General features: G+C 41.2%; 1 protein-coding gene across 2 annotated transcripts in view; it reads right to left on the reverse strand.

Moving 5' to 3' along the window:
- Nucleotides 1–16,778, reverse strand: part of LOC117431701 (ras association domain-containing protein 5-like) — a 41,519-nt gene extending 24,741 nt beyond the window's left edge. Inside the window, exons 1-2 of one of the 2 annotated variants that reach the window (XM_034052954.3) lie at nt 15,897–16,778; nt 1,460–1,581 (exon numbers count right to left, since the gene is read on the reverse strand). In XM_034052954.3, coding sequence (XP_033908845.3) covers nt 1,460–1,581; nt 15,897–16,707 — 933 coding nt within the window. In that variant the 5' untranslated portion in view covers nt 16,708–16,778. Of the gene's footprint in view, nt 1–1,459; nt 1,582–9,065; nt 9,341–15,896 lie in introns of those variants that run through there. The other variant, XM_034052973.3, reaches the window with a different exon arrangement.
- Nucleotides 16,779–19,321: the final 2,543 nt, after the last annotated feature.

The following is a 19,321-nucleotide window of genomic DNA, read 5'->3' on the forward strand; positions in this document are numbered from 1 at the left end:
ATCAAAAAGAGAAAGGTAATGTAGGTACACAAAAATGTGAATAATTCATAGAAAATCTATTATATCAGGACGTTTCAGACTACAAGTCTGGATGGAAAAAGCAGTGCTGTAAACAAGCTTGTGACCCATATGCGATACATTACACACACACACACACACACACACGTGGGACAGCCGCCTTTAAAACTGGAAGCCTCAAATCAGGGAGTGCTTTATGATCCAGACAGGGGCAAGAAATAAAATCATGAGTGTTAATAAACACAACCTCACAAAAGTCCATTTAAGGCCTGGAGCTCCGAGCCAAAAAGTGGGTTGATTCAGCTTAGTGAAGGGAAACTGCACTTCAGCTCTGGTGCTTGTAACCATGATAAAACTTGTACTTGAGCTGCCTCATTTTTACATTGGGTGCATCTTCGAGTTTATTGAAATATGTTCACTATGGAAAGGATTCTATGTGGCTGTGCCTTTGTTCAAGGTGCTGGGTATATTATCTCTTTTCTGGGTGAATGTCTGGTGCGTTCAGATTGCATTTAATAATCTGAATAATGGTTGCAGCACAAACGGTTTACTGTGGTAACATTTCATGGTAATTCCTCACAATTTGCATTAGGTTATCATGCCATTACCATAGCTCTCAATGCTAATGAAAGTGGAGTTTACTGTTTCATTATTCTTCTCTTTGAGAGAAACAGCTTCTCTTTTATCCAGCCTCATAGCGAGGCTTCGTTCCCCTGGTACAGCACAAACCAATTTACTGTATCTCACATTTAAACGCTGTGGATTAAACACAGGGTGAGGAGCTTTGATTCCCACACTGGCTGTACTGAGACAGGCTAATTGGATAAAAGAAATATTGATGAGAGATATTCGGTCACTCAAGAAGATTCTATAATTATTTTTTTTCATGCAGAGCTGGAAAAATGCAATTTAGGTTCTTTAAGAAACACTAGACACATGACCTCACTGCATTCCGTTGTCGGGTTCTCTTGTATCCCAGAACGACTGCCCAGTGTTCTATTACTGCTGTCTAAGGATACCCCCTTAGACAGCAGTAATAGGATGAGAAATAACCTGAGAGATAACCTTAATGGGATGAGAAATAACCTGAGAGATGGATAATAAAACAGGTATTTAATAGCACGCTTTGGTAAGCCAGGTGGCCTCCTGCCAAATGCCCCGAGGCTCATCCCGCTCTACTGTGTGTATTTCACAATCTTCATGTTTGAAAATCAGCCTGAATATTAACACACCACCGGTACAACACTATAATATTCTACATGCAAGTCCGATCTGTGGTTGGTTTAACCCGGACGCTTTTATTTCACATCTTTACAGTCCTGCTTTGTAACTCAAAACCTTTCGGCAGATAGCAAGTCTTTAAATGGCTGTTTCGGTACAGACACAGGTCACAGAGACAGGAACCGCAAGCCTGCTTCACAATGAATCCGAGCCTCCTTACCTTGGCTCTCCTCTGCAGCACAGGGCTCCCTGGAGAGGGCTTATCCTCCAATTGTTTCTCCTGTTGGTTACAGTCCAGTTGAATGAGACTCTGGCATTCCTGATGACAAGTGTAGCTGCAGTCTAGCAACACAGGACAGAAGAAACATGGAGACAAGGGTTACAATATGAACAAACAGATACAGAAACTCACTCCGCAGAGGTTATTTATTCACAAACCATCCAGAATTCAGTAGAATTCGTGACGTGGGATAATCATGAATTTATTTGATCATTTTAGTTATTTACAAGACATAAGCAGCAGACGTGAACAAAACTTTTCAGACTGCCAAGCAAAAAGGAAAATCAGTGTACCATTGCTTTATTCTCTCAGGAAATGCGAGCTTGTCCAAAACAAAATCTGGACTGTGATGGGACTCTGGCGCCATCTTGTGGCCAATTTTATAAATTATTCTATATAGGGCAGAATAATAATACGCACAGAGTACAGTGCACTGAATCAGAGTAAAGATCAAGTTCAAAACTCTCCACCACTGTGTGTCGCTGTTGCACCAGTGCTGAGATTCCGTGGTCATTTTACAGCTTGGTTGAAGATAGTTAGATTAAGGGAAGTTTTTAGCAGCTTCTCCTAGACCACCAATGACACAAAAGAAAGTCTGTACAGTATATATTTATAATGTCTGGGTTGTACAAGAAACCTCCGGGATTGAAAGAAGTGGACAGATCCAGATGTTTTCTGAAGAGATTGAGCAACATTGTTGATTTGATACCCAATACATCTCAGAGAGAGGTTGTCTACAAACCCCACTATTATAATTCACTTTACGCTGCTGACATTGAGAATGAGCTTGTTATACTTTTAAATAAGAAAGAAAGAAACAAAAAAAAACACAGGACTGGGTGAAATACAATAAACATCATCATCATCATTATTATTATTATTAGTAGTAGTACTGCTCCATCATCCTGGCACAGTGGTTCAGACCGACACTGAATAAACTATTTTCTTTCCAGTGATGACCATGACAGCTACCAGATGGAAACTCTCTGTATCCCTGTGTTCTGTGATTAAGACAGGGGTTAGAACAAGATCAAACAGGACATTATTCATACTGAAGAAAGCAGGAAATCTTTATGCTGCCCTCGACATAACCTTTACTCCCCTCTGTTGTCTCAACAGTGATATCACACACACAAAGCAATTGCTTCTAATGGGTATTACAGGAAATAATCAACAGATAACAAAAACCCTGTCAGCAATCAAACCCATTCATGTAATATGTGTTCGCTCCCTGGTTGCCTGGATATCCCCCCCGCCTGTTACTGAACTAATACTGGTAGCGTGTCTGATTTAGCAGGAGGCAGGCTGTTCAGATCTGGCCTGGAGGATTCTCCCCATAACCATACATCCTTAACCATTACATCCATTTCTTCATGTGGAGCACGACTTGCAAACTCACAATCATGAGTAATCACCAAGTAAAAACTGACCCTTTAAAAGCACATTTCCAAAGAGCACAGCGTGCAAGTACACTGTGCCAACACGTCCTGCAAGTGCAGCTAAAGCAATCTCAATGCATTACATAGCAAAACACATTCATTAGCATTACAAAACAAAGACCACCACAAAACCCATCTAATGGATTTAAATGTGTCAAAGCTTCACTCCCAAGCGACATACAATTACATACATTTAAGCCTGTTTAAAAGTGCATATTTCTACTACTGTACTGTACTATAAAGAATGTGCTTAATTGCACATTCCAGATAACCTACATTAGGGATGGCTAGTGTATGCAGAACTGCGACTTACATAGAATTATTTTTTTCCAGATCTCTCCCTCTGGAGTAGAAAAATCCTTAAGGACTGGGAAGTTGGGAGCAGCTTCCTAAAAGTCAGGGATTTCCTCTTCATAAAGGAGTGGAATGACACTCTGGAAAGTTACAGTAAATATAGGTTTGTCAAGTTACAGAAATCAAGTATGAGTCTAGGGAATCTCCAGGGAGTTGAAGAAACTAATAGAACAAAAACAATTGCTTGGTTCTTAGAAAAAAAATTCAGTTCACGTGCCGCTTGGAATACGGGGGACTTTCCTCAACGATCACAGAAAAAAGCTTGAGAAAGAAATCTTAACCCTAAATGTTTAGCAATGAATTACTTCAAATACTACTGTTACAGCTGGGTGACAGATTCTGTTTCAAAGCTTGCTGTATTGGTAATTCTTCCTCCATCGATTTCAAATTCGTAATCTACAACGAATCACATCAAGAACCCCTGTCGCGTCAAAGGAATTCAACCCTCTCCTCTGCTTGAATTAGCACAGAGGCCCCTGTTGTGTTTTTATTTTTCTTGTTTTAAAAACACACACGCTCTCACACATGCTGGCCATTCTGTTAAATGACATACAGAGAGACATTAAAGACTACGCATGTAACCTATCTGAGGGCACTTCACTGATGATTAAAAGGCACGGGCAACCCCCCCACTCCCTACCAACCCCAACCTTTTCACTTGAGGCTGTAAACTAAAAAAAAACAGGTCCACATGCCAACAGTTGCCATACTGTGAGGTGCATTTGGTATATGGAATACTGCCCAAAAAGAGGGACAAATTGAGAAACTCGCTTCACTTGTGAACAGTGCTGGATTTTAACCCCAGGCTTCAGAACTGTAACCAGACTATAAAGCAACTCCTTTATTATAGATTTTTACAACAGTCTGTTTTTATTGATTTAAAAAAAAAAACGTTAAATAGGAGCCCACAGCCCCCAACCCCAAAGTTGACAGTCTGTCACAGCAGTTTTTAAAAAGGAAAAACAAACAAAGCCCTCCCTACAGTCACAAACCAGGCTGTCACCAGACTTCTAGAAGGTGTGTGGGGGTTACTGCATACCCTTCATCTGCTCTGCTTGATCCTGGCTGGAACCTTTAGTGTTTTCTTTGGCAGAACGGTACAGCAAGGCAGAACGGTAGAGGTGGCAAATGCCCAAATCAACAGGCTCTTACACACGAGGCTGGCCAGGGTCCTACACACGCAGAGCATCCCTGGCAGCGAGAGTGCAGGCTGTGTGGACTAGGGAGGGCAGGGAGAGACAGGGTTAATCAAATGGAAACAGAAATGTGAGAAGTCGTTCTCTACCACAGAGACCTCAGGTTTTCTTACTTCCTGTGAAACATTCAAGTACGGCTATTTGTTCAAGAGCAATGAAAGCTTCTCCAGAGCTCCCGAAAAAGCGTCTGCCAACACGACTGCCAAGGTACTTTACCCTCTGCTGTGAAAGGCACCCTGACAGCTGAAAACGGTTTCTTTGTGTGCACAGTATATATATATATATATACACAGTAGACCTTGGGTGGCTGAACTGGCCACTGGCAAGCTTTGAGTTTAAAAGCAATACAAAACTCTATCTTACACTTGCATTGTCTGAACCATGATCCCTGTCTCTCCAAGAGATGCACAAGTCTCCCAGTAAATGTTTCAATACTGTCCTATTGTTTGCAGGAAGGTGGCTAGTGTATGGTGACCGCACGTACAAAGTTTTTCTCCTGAGCTAGCGGAACTCCCCAGCATGTTCTGTGACCTCACAGTGTGGTCAGAAGTGCAGACCTTTCAATATGACTTATACAGCTAAACAGGGTGGATACTGTGCTTTCCACACACTCACATTATTATTATTATTATTATTTATTTCTTAGCAGACGCCCTTATCCAGGGCGACTTACAATTGTTACAAGATATCACATTATTTTTTACATACAATTACCCATTTATACAGTTGGGTTTTTACTGGAGCAATCTAGGTAAAGTACCTTGCTCAAGGGTACAGCATCAGTGTCCCCTACCAGGGATTGAACCCACGACCCTCCGGTCAAGAGTCCAGAGCCCTAACCACTACTCCACGCTGCTGCCCACATGGGGGCTGACCCAAATATAATCACACTACTGCAGACAACACTACTGTAGTGCGAGTGGGACGCACTACAGTAGTGTTGCTTATTGAACAATCCTAAACTGTGCCGGTGAACAGAACCATATGGTCACTACATCCCGCCAGCGAAGTTCAAAGAGAGCTCTTAAAGGGTCGTTATCACAGCCATGCTCAGTACAGCCTGACAGAGGCTCATTGTCCCGAGTGAAGCACACTGTTCTGACACTTTGAGACTGTACGCCTGGAGGCTGCAGCAGTTGGAAGCAAATCGCTTACTCTTCAATTATATATTCAAGTATAAAACTGCTTTTCTTTTAGATCTATAGAAATATGAGAGCGAGAGTGCAGTACTGGGGAAAAAGCTAGTAAAATGGTGCTCTCCTGTGACTTGCAACTCATACCACTGCAGGGCCTTAATTATTGATCTGAGCAGCGAACAGCCTAGTTCTAACCAGGTCGTTCAGTCTTTAATTGAGCCTTTTTTTAATTTACATACGTTATCAAAAGCTGATCTGGTTTTAATGTATAAAAAATGAATTAAACACATACATACATACAGTTGGCTGTGTAAGTAAGCTTTGATTGCTCAAGGTCCTTCTGTCATTCTTTCTCTCTCTCTGTCTCTGTCTCTGTCTCTCTCTCTCTCAAATTTAAATTCAAAGGTGCTTTATTGGCATGACCATTATTCACAGTATTGCCAAAGCAATGCATACACAGTACATCATCTGAACATTAAATAGACAATAACACTGATGAGAATAAAATAATGATAATAATAATGGTAAACAAATATAAATAATAACCATGTTATTAATAATTTAACTCTCTCTCTCTCTCTCTCTCTCTCTCTCTCTCTCTCTCTCTCTCTCTCTCTCTCCCTCTCTCTCTCTCTCTCTCTCTCTCTCTCTCGATGAGCTGGTTTGATCCTGCTGCGCTCCGATCAGTGTAAAGAAGTGTTTGACTTCATGTACGGTGTGTAAAGAGCTTTCCTGCTTGCTAAGCCGATCGTAGTAACCCCCGGGAAACTCTGTTCATCACTAAACTGCTTCCAGGTAATTGTGTCATGATACAGCGTAGAGCATCAGTCTGCTTTCCTCAAGGATACATTATGGTGTATTTTGAATCCTTACACTATCTTTCATTCTTGTCCTCAATATCAATATCTGAGAAATCACATTGTCCTTGGTCTTTAACAACCTGCAGCAGATACATGCTCAGCAGCTTCATATACCACTGATTTCATGCGATCAAGACATTGAGGCTGGGGGGGGGAAGGGAGATAGAGTCATTCCCGGCCTCTTCTGTTATTTACTGGAATCCACCACCACTTTACATTTTAACTTTCATCTTCAGAGACTCGTACGCACTGCATCACCCCTCCCTAGTCCCACAAATCCTACAGTGATTGTAAATGTAACACTAACAGACCTGACTTTCAGTCTAAAGGCCTGGGTAATTGAACAAACAGCGTTCCTTATTGTATCTCGCACACAAGTCTGTAATTAACATAGCGGAGCGATGCATTGATTTTGTAAAGGATCCGAAATGGTGTGCAACCGCCTTTAAAAGGTATTACATATAAAGAAATAAATAGGTACAGATTTCACAGTTCCATAATTCCTGGTTAGTCCATGTGGACAGTAAACGGTGCTACATTATACTGCAGAAGAGCCCTTCAGTTTCATGGGAACACAGAAGAGCTCCCACCTAATTTGACTGAATAAACTGAGGGACGTGGTTCGACGTTCACCCCTTGCATTTACATGCAAAGCTAATAAAAGGTAATTATCTAAAAGGCATCAGTGTGTGCACTCACTCCTGTGTTGCAGTACTATCCTGATAATAGTTTCACAAACAGGGGAGTATTTTATTGGCTGATCTGGACACTAGCCTCTTACTGAAATTAAGGCTTCTAATCGTGAGCTATGCTACTGTTAGCACTACACCCCGGAATTCAATGCTGCCACATTTAATTAATGTTCTGTCTCTTACTGGAAAGTGTGGTCAGGTGAATAGATTGTTTAATTAGTTAGATTTCTCCCTTACATGCAACAAATTAGCATGCATGAAGAGGTATACCAATGGTACTTATTATTGGTAGTAATATATATATATATATAAAAACATGGACTGGAGAGGAGGGCTACAGTGGAAAATTACTGACCCGAGGGAAGACTATTGTTACCAACAGGGGGCTATAATTGGAGAATCGCTGTTCAGCAAGTTCCTCTGGTTGTGAGAAGTGGAGATGAAAGAAGTTCCTTTGAAAGGGGGCGGGACTGACAGTGATGTGAACCAATCACATGACAGATGGCGACTATTGCCCGGTGGTGTAAGGATGTCAGGGCAATCGTTCAATATATGTTTGCTCCTATGATGAGGTTTCAACCAATCACAGGCCAGAATTTCCAACCACCTATTCATAAATTATATATAAAATATTATGACATCACTTACAACAAAAAAAAGCATTTCATCATTCGTTGAATTACAATAACAATATACAACCAATTGATAATATTGAATATTTCGTTTTTCAAATGTCTCGCACCCCCATCCCTTGTTAATAAAACTAGCATAATCACTTGAACTGCAAGCCAGGTATAATATCCATAAATCTAACTGGTTTACTATGTCTGCCCCAGATGTGCAGTTCTGGAAAGAATCACATGTTGAAGCAAACTTGTATTTTTATTTTAAAAAATGAGACCTCCAAAGAAAACTTTGCTTCATGCCTTACTTTCTGAAGTAAGATTTATGGAGCGGTTCCATTTGCTAGAAATCATCAAGGGTAGAGACAGATACAGCATAATCTTCAAACGGGAAAACAAGAACTAGGTCATGATGTTGTTTAAAATGATTTAGTCTGAATGACTGCACTCAAAAATACAGCCAAGAAGGATCATTTTTTACCCTTCTCAAAACAGATGTAAAGTTATTTAGTGACCTATCACATTTTCAAAACTATTTTGAAACCTAGTTATTATGGCAGTTTAATATGCGATAGCGGCTTGTCTTTCCATGCATAAAACGGTAGAATTTACAGTACAGCATAAAATCCCCTAAAATAACACTTAGCGAAGGTCTTCAAGAAGTGGTTTTATGTACATTACATACAGCATTTTCTACATTAGGTTTGCAAGCCATAATATCTGACATATTAATGTGCAGCATTTTCATCAAGGTGACTACGAACTAGATCTATATTGAAATGCATCTCCTTTTGTCTTCCACACACGATACCCAACAGGGAATTGCAACAGCTTCAACACACTGAATCAGAAATGATGCATACCGCGTTGAGGAATATGGAGCAACAATACGGGAGATGAACAGAACACAGCCAGGCATACTGTGGCACTGTTTAAATACCCATTCAATTCAGAGAGCCTTTTCAAAAGAGATTACAAATCAATGAATGCCTTTTTATGCCTGAACAGCATAAACAACAGCGTTGCCTGAGCAGTGTCCCTCTCAGCCCCTCTGAATACCTGAAGAAGAACAGCACAGGATTTTATAGCAAGATCGCTGTCAAATGTAACTGCAATACGCCAGTGACAGAGCTAATTTGAAATCCACCCACCCCTTCCTCTGCCTTATGCACGTGCAAAAGACAATCTCATCACACACACACACACACACACACACACACACATTCCCCTCTATTCCAGCTCCTACCTGAGAGAGACAGAGATCCGCTGCTGCTCGATCTCCGGATGAGCTTCAGGCCTTCAGACCAGGATTTGGATTTGGGAAAGCGTCGGAATAACTTGCTGAACCTCTTGGAGACGTTCCCGAAGCAGGCAGTGGTGCGAAACTCTGCCTGCCTCTCCGGAGTCATGCTTGCAGCACGAGAGGATCAATAGCCTCGTCTCAGCTATCTGCATCCTGCGAATACCCTGCCTGCACAGCACTAGACTGCACAACACTAGACTACACCTCGCCACAGTCACTAGCACTACAGTGTGGTATGCCAGCAGAAAAAGCTGCGTCCTCCATCGCCGGCTAAGTACTGCATGCTCTCTCTGATCCGACTGTTTTTAACCACTGGAGTACATGTTTTGCATTGCCATGTACACCGCTGCGCACTAATATCTGCTCTCCCCTGTATTCATCTTTCAGAACGTCAGTGCACAGGAGATCATTGTGACTCTCAATCATTTTCTCATGATTTTAGAAAGTAAAACAATGTCATTCTTTCTTCTGGGTACCCCTTTAATTATCAGACTGCCTTTAAACTAAAAAAACATGCGCTCATTTACATACCTGTTTCTGTGCTTGTACTGCATTTGGTGATGTTAATAAATCACCCAGACTGAGTGAAAATCACCAATGGGATTCTATAGTTAAAGGAGGACTGCAGTATTCTGAACAGATGTTAATACTGTAAATGAACATCATTCAAACTGTGCATGTGTGTCTGGAGGTTTTCATATTCTTAGTGATCCTAGTCCTGAAGGGAGTTCCTTTAATTTGTTTCGGTAATTGACAAAAGCAGAAGTTAGTAGATGCTAGCTCCTGATTTAGAGACTCAATATACATTGAGCTAATTCTGACTCAACCTGTATCTTAACACCACTGAAACAGCTAGGACAATCCGGAAGTGCTTGAGCCTGTAAAAGCCCTTGGGAAAGCCCATTTAGAGACAGCTTGCCACATTCCATGCCAGGTACTCCCCATCAATGACTGCACCCACCCGCATTCCCTAGCCGCTTCCTGCTTCCACATTAGGGAACTGTTTTGCCTCATTGAATGACGTTCACTAAGCTAAAAACCTCCAGTCCCACTTTCAAAATGTTATTTTACTTAGACAGTATAACTTCAATATGATTTTTTGCAAAGTCATAGTACGAGCTTCAGAAAGCCACTTAAAATCACTTGGATTAATGCTGCTTGAATTGACATGTTCCAATGCAAAATCTCTTTACATTCACTCGCTTGCAACCCTGATGAGTAAGTGGTTACCTTATTCAAGGTCTAGAGGGTGCATTCAACCATAAACGGCATTACGAATCAAGGCGAGGCAACACAAACAAACGTTAAGAAGTATAATCAAAATGGAATGAATCCGAGGAGTGTCTAGCGAATGGGACCAGACATGTAAATGCTATTCCAGTTCTGCTGCATGGTTATTCACCACCAGGTCATTGCTTTGAGGAGTGTCTGCAGCATTCCTTTGGTGTGTGTAAAGGGGGAATAATCTCAGGATATCAAGGAGCACTCCTGAAGGGATTTCTAGGACGCCCTGTAAGGCTCACTACACTGAGCAGAGTACAGTGATGGCCAAAGGTTTTGCATCATCTAGGATTTTAGGATTGAGACATACTTAAAATCAGTGCTTGACATACCATACATGCCAGCAACTGAACATCCACCTGGCCCTTATACAGCCAGAGTGAGGACGACATGGAGGACAAATGCATTTCACTTTATTTTACACTCGCAGACAGAAAGCTCCCAGCTTCACCTATCGCTGGCCAGCTGTCTTCCACTGGGGTATGAGTGAATAGACGATTCCCAGTCATTAGCTGTTGGCAAGTGTCTCTGATAATGTTCCAACAGCTACTCCTCAGCACTGTCAGCGTGCAGGCTTCACTGACACAATGAATACCAGAGAGTCAACCCGGACCTGTAATCAAGGAATTCTTCGGTAAATTCCTTTATTTCCCCAGCTAGTTTACTCAAGAACATTAAAAAGTGAATATTATGTTTGCAGACACTGGACATGTATAAAAAGAGAGACGAATGAAAGAGTCCCAAAGCCTTGGAAACGTTTTCTTTGCTTTATTGTTCCACTGCGGGAATGTTACAACAAGGAGAGACTCCCAACTTCCGTTTCAAAAGAAACAAGACACAACTCAAGGGAACACTGTCTGTACTTTCTGGAAAGAAATTCGGACTGTGAAAGAGTCTTGGGAGTCCGGTTTGCATTTTCTTTTTGGATATGAAGTTACCATTTAGTTTGCAGTAGAATATGCATGCACAGAGTACGTTTACTCTGTGACCTTGGCTTTCCACGCAATCCGAATTCCAAAGTCAGTGCAATAAAAGATGCCAGCCACTCCAGGCTTCAAGACTGTGATCTTTGAGCAAAAATAAGATAGAAATAAAACAGCGAGACTTCAAACCCCACAGTATTTGTGAAGTGCAATGCAACAGACTCCATTGAAAGTGCAATAAACCATAAAGAAAACATGAGCAAAATAATACAAAACCAGTCTTTCCAGACCTGCCCCCCATGGTTGACATTAAGTAGTACAAGTGAAAGGTAAAGGATGAAGAGCGAGAATTCTTCACACATAACAGGATATTAATAAATAAAATATGAAATACCCTGAAAGTGAAGATGATGCAAAGCCTCTCTTTAAAGGAGGTGGCATTCGTTCATTAAAATAGACCTCACAATCATCAATAATATAAATGGCGCTTAGACAAACCTCTTTTTCAGACGGATACCAGGGGTGGAGGCCAACAGATCATACAAGGGCTTTCCACTGCAGCGACCAGGATGTGCCCTACAGTACAGTACAGCCTTGATCAATCACAACCTACGGTACAGCACAGCATTGATCCATAACAACCTACAGTACAGCACAGCATTGATCCATCACAACCTACAGTACAGCACAGCATTGATCCATCACAACCTACAGTACAGCATTGATCCATCACAACCTACAGTACAGCACAGCATTGATCCATCACAACCTACAGTACAGCACAGCATTGATCTATCACAACCTACAGCACAGCCTTGATCAATCACAACCTACAGTACTGTACAGCACAGCCTTGATCAATCACAACCTACAGCACAGCACAGCATTGATCAATCACAACCTACAGTACAGCACAGCATTGATCAATCACAATCTACAGTACAGCCTTGATCCATCACAACCTACAGTACAGCACAGCATTGATCCATCACAACCTACAGTACAGACTTGATCAATCACAACCTACAGTACAGTACAGCATTGATCCATCACAACCTACAGTACAGCACAGCCTTGATCAATCACAACCTACAGCACAGCCTTGATCCATCACAACCTACAGTACTGTACAGCCTTAATCAATCACAACCTACAGTACTGTACAGCCTTGATCAATCACAACCTACAGTACAGCACAGTATTGATCAATCACAATCTACAGTACAGCATTGATCAATCACAACCTACAGCACAGCATTGATCAATCACAACCTACAGTACAGCACAGCACAGCATTGATCCATCACAACCTACAGTACAGCACAGCCTTGATCCATCACAACCTACAGTACAGCACAGCATTGATCTATCACAACCTACAGCACAGCCTAGATCAATCACAACCTACAGTACTGTACAGCACAGCCTTGATCAATCACAACCTACAGCACAGCACAGCATTGATCAATCACAACCTACAGTACAGCACAGCATTGATCAATCACAATCTACAGTACAGCCTTGATCCATCACAACCTACAGTACAGCACAGCATTGATCTATCACAACCTACAGCACAGCCTTGATCAATCACAACCTACAGTACTGTACAGCACAGCCTTGATCAATCACAACCTACAGCACAGCACAGCCTTGATCAATCACAACCTACAGCACAGCACAGCATTGATCAATCACAACCTACAGTACAGCACAGCATTGATCAATCACAATCTACAGTACAGCCTTGATCCATCACAACCTACAGTACAGTACAGCATTGATCCATCACAACATACAGTACAGCACAGCCTTGATCAATCACAACCTACAGCACAGCCTTGATCCATCACAACCTACAGTACTGTACAGCCTTAATCAATCACAACCTACAGTACTGTACAGCCTTGATGAATCACAACCTACAGTACAGCACAGTATTGATCAATCACAATCTACAGTACAGCATTCATCAATCACAACCTACAGTACAGCACAGCCTTGATCAATCACAACCTACAGCACAGCCTTGATCCATCACAACCTACAGCACAGCCTTGATCCATCACAACCTACAGTACAGCACAGCATTGATCAATCACAACCTACAGCACAGCCTTGATCAATCACAACCTACAGTACAGCACAGCCTTGATCAATCACAACCTACAGCACAGCCTTGATCCATCACAACCTACAGTACAGCACAGCCTTGATCAATCACAACCTACAGTACAGCCTTGATCAATCACAACCTACAGTACTGTACAGCATTGATCCATCACAACCTACAGCACAGCCCTGATCAATCACAACCTACAGTACAGCATTGATCCATCACAACCTACAGCACAGCATTGATCCATCACAACCTACAGTACTGTACAGTACAGTCTTGATCAATCACAACCTACAGTACAGACTTGATCAATCACAGCCTACAGTACTGTACAGCACAGCTTTGATCAATCACAACCTACAGTACAGCACAGCTTTGATCAATCACAACCTACAGTACAGCACAGCATTGATCAATCACAACCTACAGTACAGCACAGCATTGATCAATCACAACATAACGATCAGCCAGAACTCAGCTGCTGTTCTAAAATGATGATTCCGAAAAAACACGAACAGTACTGGAGTTTCATAAAACATACTCAACACACACGTGAAATATGAGCTCAAATGGCATTCTAATGATAGATACACACGTGCAGGGCATATCTATTGACGGTTTATTAACATGTAACTAAACCTTAGTAAATGGTTAATTGCATACTGATTAAACACTTACTTATGAACCTTTTAAATAAAGCATTACTTTATAAACTGTAGTTCTATTGCTGAAGCAGAGATATTGAACAAAGCAGGCACTGAACTATTACACTATCGCTACCATGTGCAGCACAGCATTTTGCTTTAAAAATTCAGGGTTAAATAATTCAGCTTATTGTCCCTGCTGCAAAGGGTTACTTCAATGTCTTTGAAATGCCTTCCAAGTTAAACTGCGATCGTGAATTGCCTTGGTCTAGCGAGCTGCTCCAAATGAGATCATAAATTATCCTCCCTCTGCAGGTCTGCTGCAGCAGTGTCTCTCTCTCTCTCCCTCTCTCACCCCTCTCTCTCTCTCTCTCTCTCTTTCTCTCTCTCTCTCTCTCTCTCTCTGACTTGATAAAGATGAATTGCTGCACAATGAACAAAGCGCAGACTACTAAGAGAGTTATTTCATTAAAAAGTTCAAACAGCAGCATCCTCAATATAATCGATTTTAGAATCTAGTTTATATACTCTAGTTTAGAAGCGGTCTGCCACTACTGTGCTAGCACAGCCAACAGAGATGAATGACGTTAATTCTGTGAAAATGTCATTGCCTAGGGACACTGGTTGAAGTGAAACTTGAAGAAGTTTAATCAGGGAGGCAAATGGTAATCAGCTAATGCTTTCATCATTGCTATGCCTTCATGTGCCTCTGGGTGTTATCACTGAGGAAGGAATTAGCTTCTCATAGTTTTATAGAATGTATGATTGAAGTATTTAAAGTTATGGATGATCTTCCTGACTGCCCTTTCTGGGAGCGGGCCTGAACCCAGCTTAGAGGAACGTGTGCATTGATTTCTGGAGGTCTCAGCTTATCAAGCAGCAACACACTTATTATTATTATTTATTTCTTAGCAGACGCCCTTACTTACAATTGTTACAAGATATCACATTCTTTTTTACATACAATTACCCATTTATACAGTTGGGTTTTTACTGGAGCAATTTAGGTAAAGTACCTTGCTCAAGGGTACAGCAGCAGTGTCCCCCATCGGGGATTGAACCCACGACCCTCCGGTCAAGAGTCCAGAGCCCTAACCACTACTCCACACTGCTGATGAATGAAGAATCGTTCCACATTACAACCCACCAATACGTTTTTTTCTTCTTGTCAGTATGCTTACCAGTGTATGGGCATAAAAACTAGTGTAATGGGCAGAGTTGTGTGACACACTGCAGTTACATTTTCTGTCCAGTCCACTGTCGGTGACGTGACACGAGCTTAAAAGCTCTAAACCACGGATACAAAGCAAACGAGTCTGCTCTTGCATTATGGTTTAATTAGAGGCTGGCTTGCGCCTAGCCTCCGCCCTGGTACAAAGCGGCGCTGTAACTGTTGACCACATTGTAATGCTAATAGTAAAGACGTGGATGGGGACTGGGGTCTTTTTTTTCTTAAAATGTTCCCAGATGCACACACATTACCAAGAAAGCAATACTTCGACATAGTCTCGCAGTAACAGAATTATGCTGTCATTTTCCAGAACAAAACTTTTCCAGCTGGCGAGTACTCGTTTATTCATCCAAAGTTTATATGTACACAGTTTCATTATGTTGGATACTGTTTTTTGTTTGTTTTGCAAACCAGTAAGATAAACAACGCTGATAACAACTAAAAGCTACAGTGTGATCCCAGTGCAGCACTGTATCAATACCGATGGGCCATAACGCCCGACTCCCTGTAAACTGGTTTGCAAACAGTCAAGCAGTGTATTTAAGCATGAAGGGTCAGAGCAGGTACGGTACTTACTTTTACACCTGAGCCCTTGAGAGCTCACCTGGCGATTACACGCATCGCACCAGTCGTGAGTGACCGAGGTCAGGCTGAAGCAGTGCCCCTCTCCCTTCTCCCTCTTCACTCTCGGGTCCTCCTGTCCAAAGATGGACCATGCCTCCCTCCGCGGCGGCTCCTGTCTCATCATCTTCACCACTCCCGATCTCCCTTGGGTTAAGATCGGCATCTTGTTACGACTGCTAGTGTTACTACTGTTGATGCTGTGTGCACCAAACCCGTTTTCCTCACTCAGAGAGCTGAAATCCACGTCTTGATGTAACGTCACTTGCGATGACCGCCTGACACACCTCTGAAAGTTCTGACCATTCATAACAGAACTTGACTCTGGTTCTTTAGCACCGTTTGGCAGAACATGCGGGTTACGTCCGTTTAGCGTGCAAGGTGTCAAACATTTTGCACTAGCAACACTTTTACAAACTATTCCGTTCGTGCTATTCTGTTTCAATAGCACTTCCGCAGCGGCCGGGGATGAACGTGTCCCTGTCAAATCTGCATATTCAAAACAGTTTGTATGGTCATTAACCGCAACATTGATCCTTTTGCATGATTGTAGCACGACATTGCCTTCCCGGTTCCCTTGCGCCACAATGTTTGCAGGAGGATGCAAATGATCCAGGGATGCTGCTGTGGTCACTGTCCGCTTCTTCTCGTTAGATTTCCTCAGGATCCTTTTCTTCTCGCTAGCAGACAGCCGATTAAGAAACAGCTCCTGGTCTTTGTCTATGATATGTTGAAAGCGGTGCTGACCCACCGTACCCGACGCCATTGCAGTTCACCCCGCTGTGTTACAAATGTAAATTAAATTGGAGCGGCAGCGAGTGTGGATGCGTGACAAAGGCTCTGGGCTTTCTAGTTTAGTGCGAGCGGGTACGCGCTTCTTAAAGAGAAAGTGTTAATTCCACGTTTCTGAAAGAAAAAATCGGAAAATCCCGAAAGGGGATTTTCTTTCGAATATTACCCTTCTTGAGGTCGCTCAGTCTTCTCCCGGACTATTTACAAATATATTATTTTTATTATTGTTAATAATAATAATAATAATAATAATAATAATAATAATAATAATAATAATAATAATGTATAATTAATACACCATTGATACACCAAAGAGTATTATTGGGAGAAAACCACATAAAACTTGGTGACTTACCCATATTGTGTGAAATTATAATATAGTTGTGTGTCAAAGTTTTAAACTTGTGCACGTTTAGATTCTACGCATGTTTATTAAGTACACAGAATCACAAAACAGCAAACAGTTCTATATCCAATGAGAAATGCCTAATAAAGAGGAGATGTGATACATTTTACTGGACTAACTAAACGATAATTAATCACAAGCTTTCAAGACCTCAGAGGTCTCTTCTTCAGGTAAAGAGATTGATGTTTACATTCAAAGGTGGCATCAGAACATTAACAAAAAGAACGCATTTTGAATCTAGAATTCACCTGAATTCTGGCTCCTTCAGATAGCATGGTAGAAATATCTAGGCAGACTGATGCTCCAGTCTGAAAGCTGCACAGCGACTTACAGATGAATGTTCTAAGAACACTGAGACAGAGTTGTGAAGTGGAGTTCCAATCCTAAAAGGTCTTCCAAGTTCAGTGCATGGAAAAATAAAGTCTTAAATCTGTGAATCCAGATGTTTTCCCTTTTATCTAACTTCCAACCCTTTTTCTATTGGAAGAATCTTCTTATCAGCAAGGCTACAAGGCAACCTACACTGTTGTATTAATTGATGCGTTCTGACAATAATCACTTTAAAAAATGTAATACTGTATATAGGTCTAAAGTGATTGTAATATTGTTGCCTGTATTAAAAATCAGAATTATTGCTGCATTCAGTACAGCCTGTATAACCACTACCAGCTGTAGGACACTACAGTATTAAACACAGTTAATCAGTCTCGACCAAAGATGGTAAATAGATAACACATACCAGTATCGCAGTCTATGCCAACATTTCTATGTGCTTTTTTCCATATGTTGTGTATGAAAATTGAACTCATGTATTCTTGGCTGCACAGCAGTATTTTCTCATTTGTGTTCCCCAAATTGTAATATATTTGGTGAGTTCTGAGCACTTCAGAATTTATTTACACACACTGTTGACTTTTTCCTGTTTATTTATGTATAGATACACCCCTATAATGTCCCGGTATGCTTACTTCAAACATTACAAGAGTGGCTACAGTTGAATTCCGCACCCTCCACTTTTCTGATAAATTGTCAGTCACTGTAATGGTCTATAGTGTCACATGCCATAGGATGAATGCCAATAGAATCTTCCTTAAAAAGCCTGCTCTGCTCGCCCTCAGAAAACTGTCCACACTAAATAGAAGCAAACCTGTTCTAAAACCAAGTTTAAACTTATTGTTTATACAAGGAAGGAGATGTGGAGTTGGTTATTACATCACTCACACTGTAGGTGTAAAGGCAAGGTCATGGCTGGGCTCTGGCTGCAGTATGTATTTGTAGCTAATTCACTCAGAAAAACATACAGAGCATGAGGACATGAGTCACACTCTACGAATCAGTGATACATATAACGAGAAAGGCCTGTAAGATAATAATGAAACTGCAGTCCACTCAGTAATATACTATAAAGAGAAAGTGTACACATTTAGTTTATCAAGTTTAACAACACACACCTGACCTTGTTATCTGCACACTGTGGTTAATCAAGCTCATAGTAAAACCTGGATAGGTGAAACTGCTATGTAATAAGTCTTGTTTTCATGTTTGCAGAATAGGCATTGTAATGTATGCTGGTTGTTTAACACTAACTAAGAGCTGAGTTGCTGACATTGAAATTGAAATTGAAATTTCCCTTGTGGTGTCAAGACTTTTTTCAACTACAAAACCCCAGTTTAAATTTATCATGAGAATGCACAAAAAAACCCTCAGCCAACATAAGTTAATGTTACAGTCTGCTCTTTGACATGAACCTCAATTAAGAACCACTTCTCTATGCATTTACTGAAAATGTTTACTTCATGAAATCTGTATCTTATTATAGCATCTAGAATGACTACAACAGTAGCAACTTGGAGAGCAACAAAGAATGCCTTCTAATCAGTTACTGTACTTATACGGCCCTTCATTTTAATATAACCGATAAACTTTTACGATAAGCATTTGCTAACTTTCAGTTTTAAAACTTAGTAATGGTTCACAACATAACACAGTGCAATGATCACAGTATCATGTAGTAATTGTAGGACAGTATTGCCACGTGTGAAAACTTTATAAAGCCGAATTCATGTCTTGACCTTTAACTCGCAAGTATTTCTGGGGAAAAATCGATAGTATATCCTGCCCAACTCATATATCCTGCCCAACTTGGAAAAGCTTGGAAACACCACCTTTTCACCAACTTGAG

This window comes from Acipenser ruthenus, chromosome 29 (genome assembly GCF_902713425.1).
Source record: "Acipenser ruthenus chromosome 29, fAciRut3.2 maternal haplotype, whole genome shotgun sequence".
Taxonomy (NCBI): Eukaryota; Metazoa; Chordata; class Actinopteri; order Acipenseriformes; family Acipenseridae; genus Acipenser; species Acipenser ruthenus.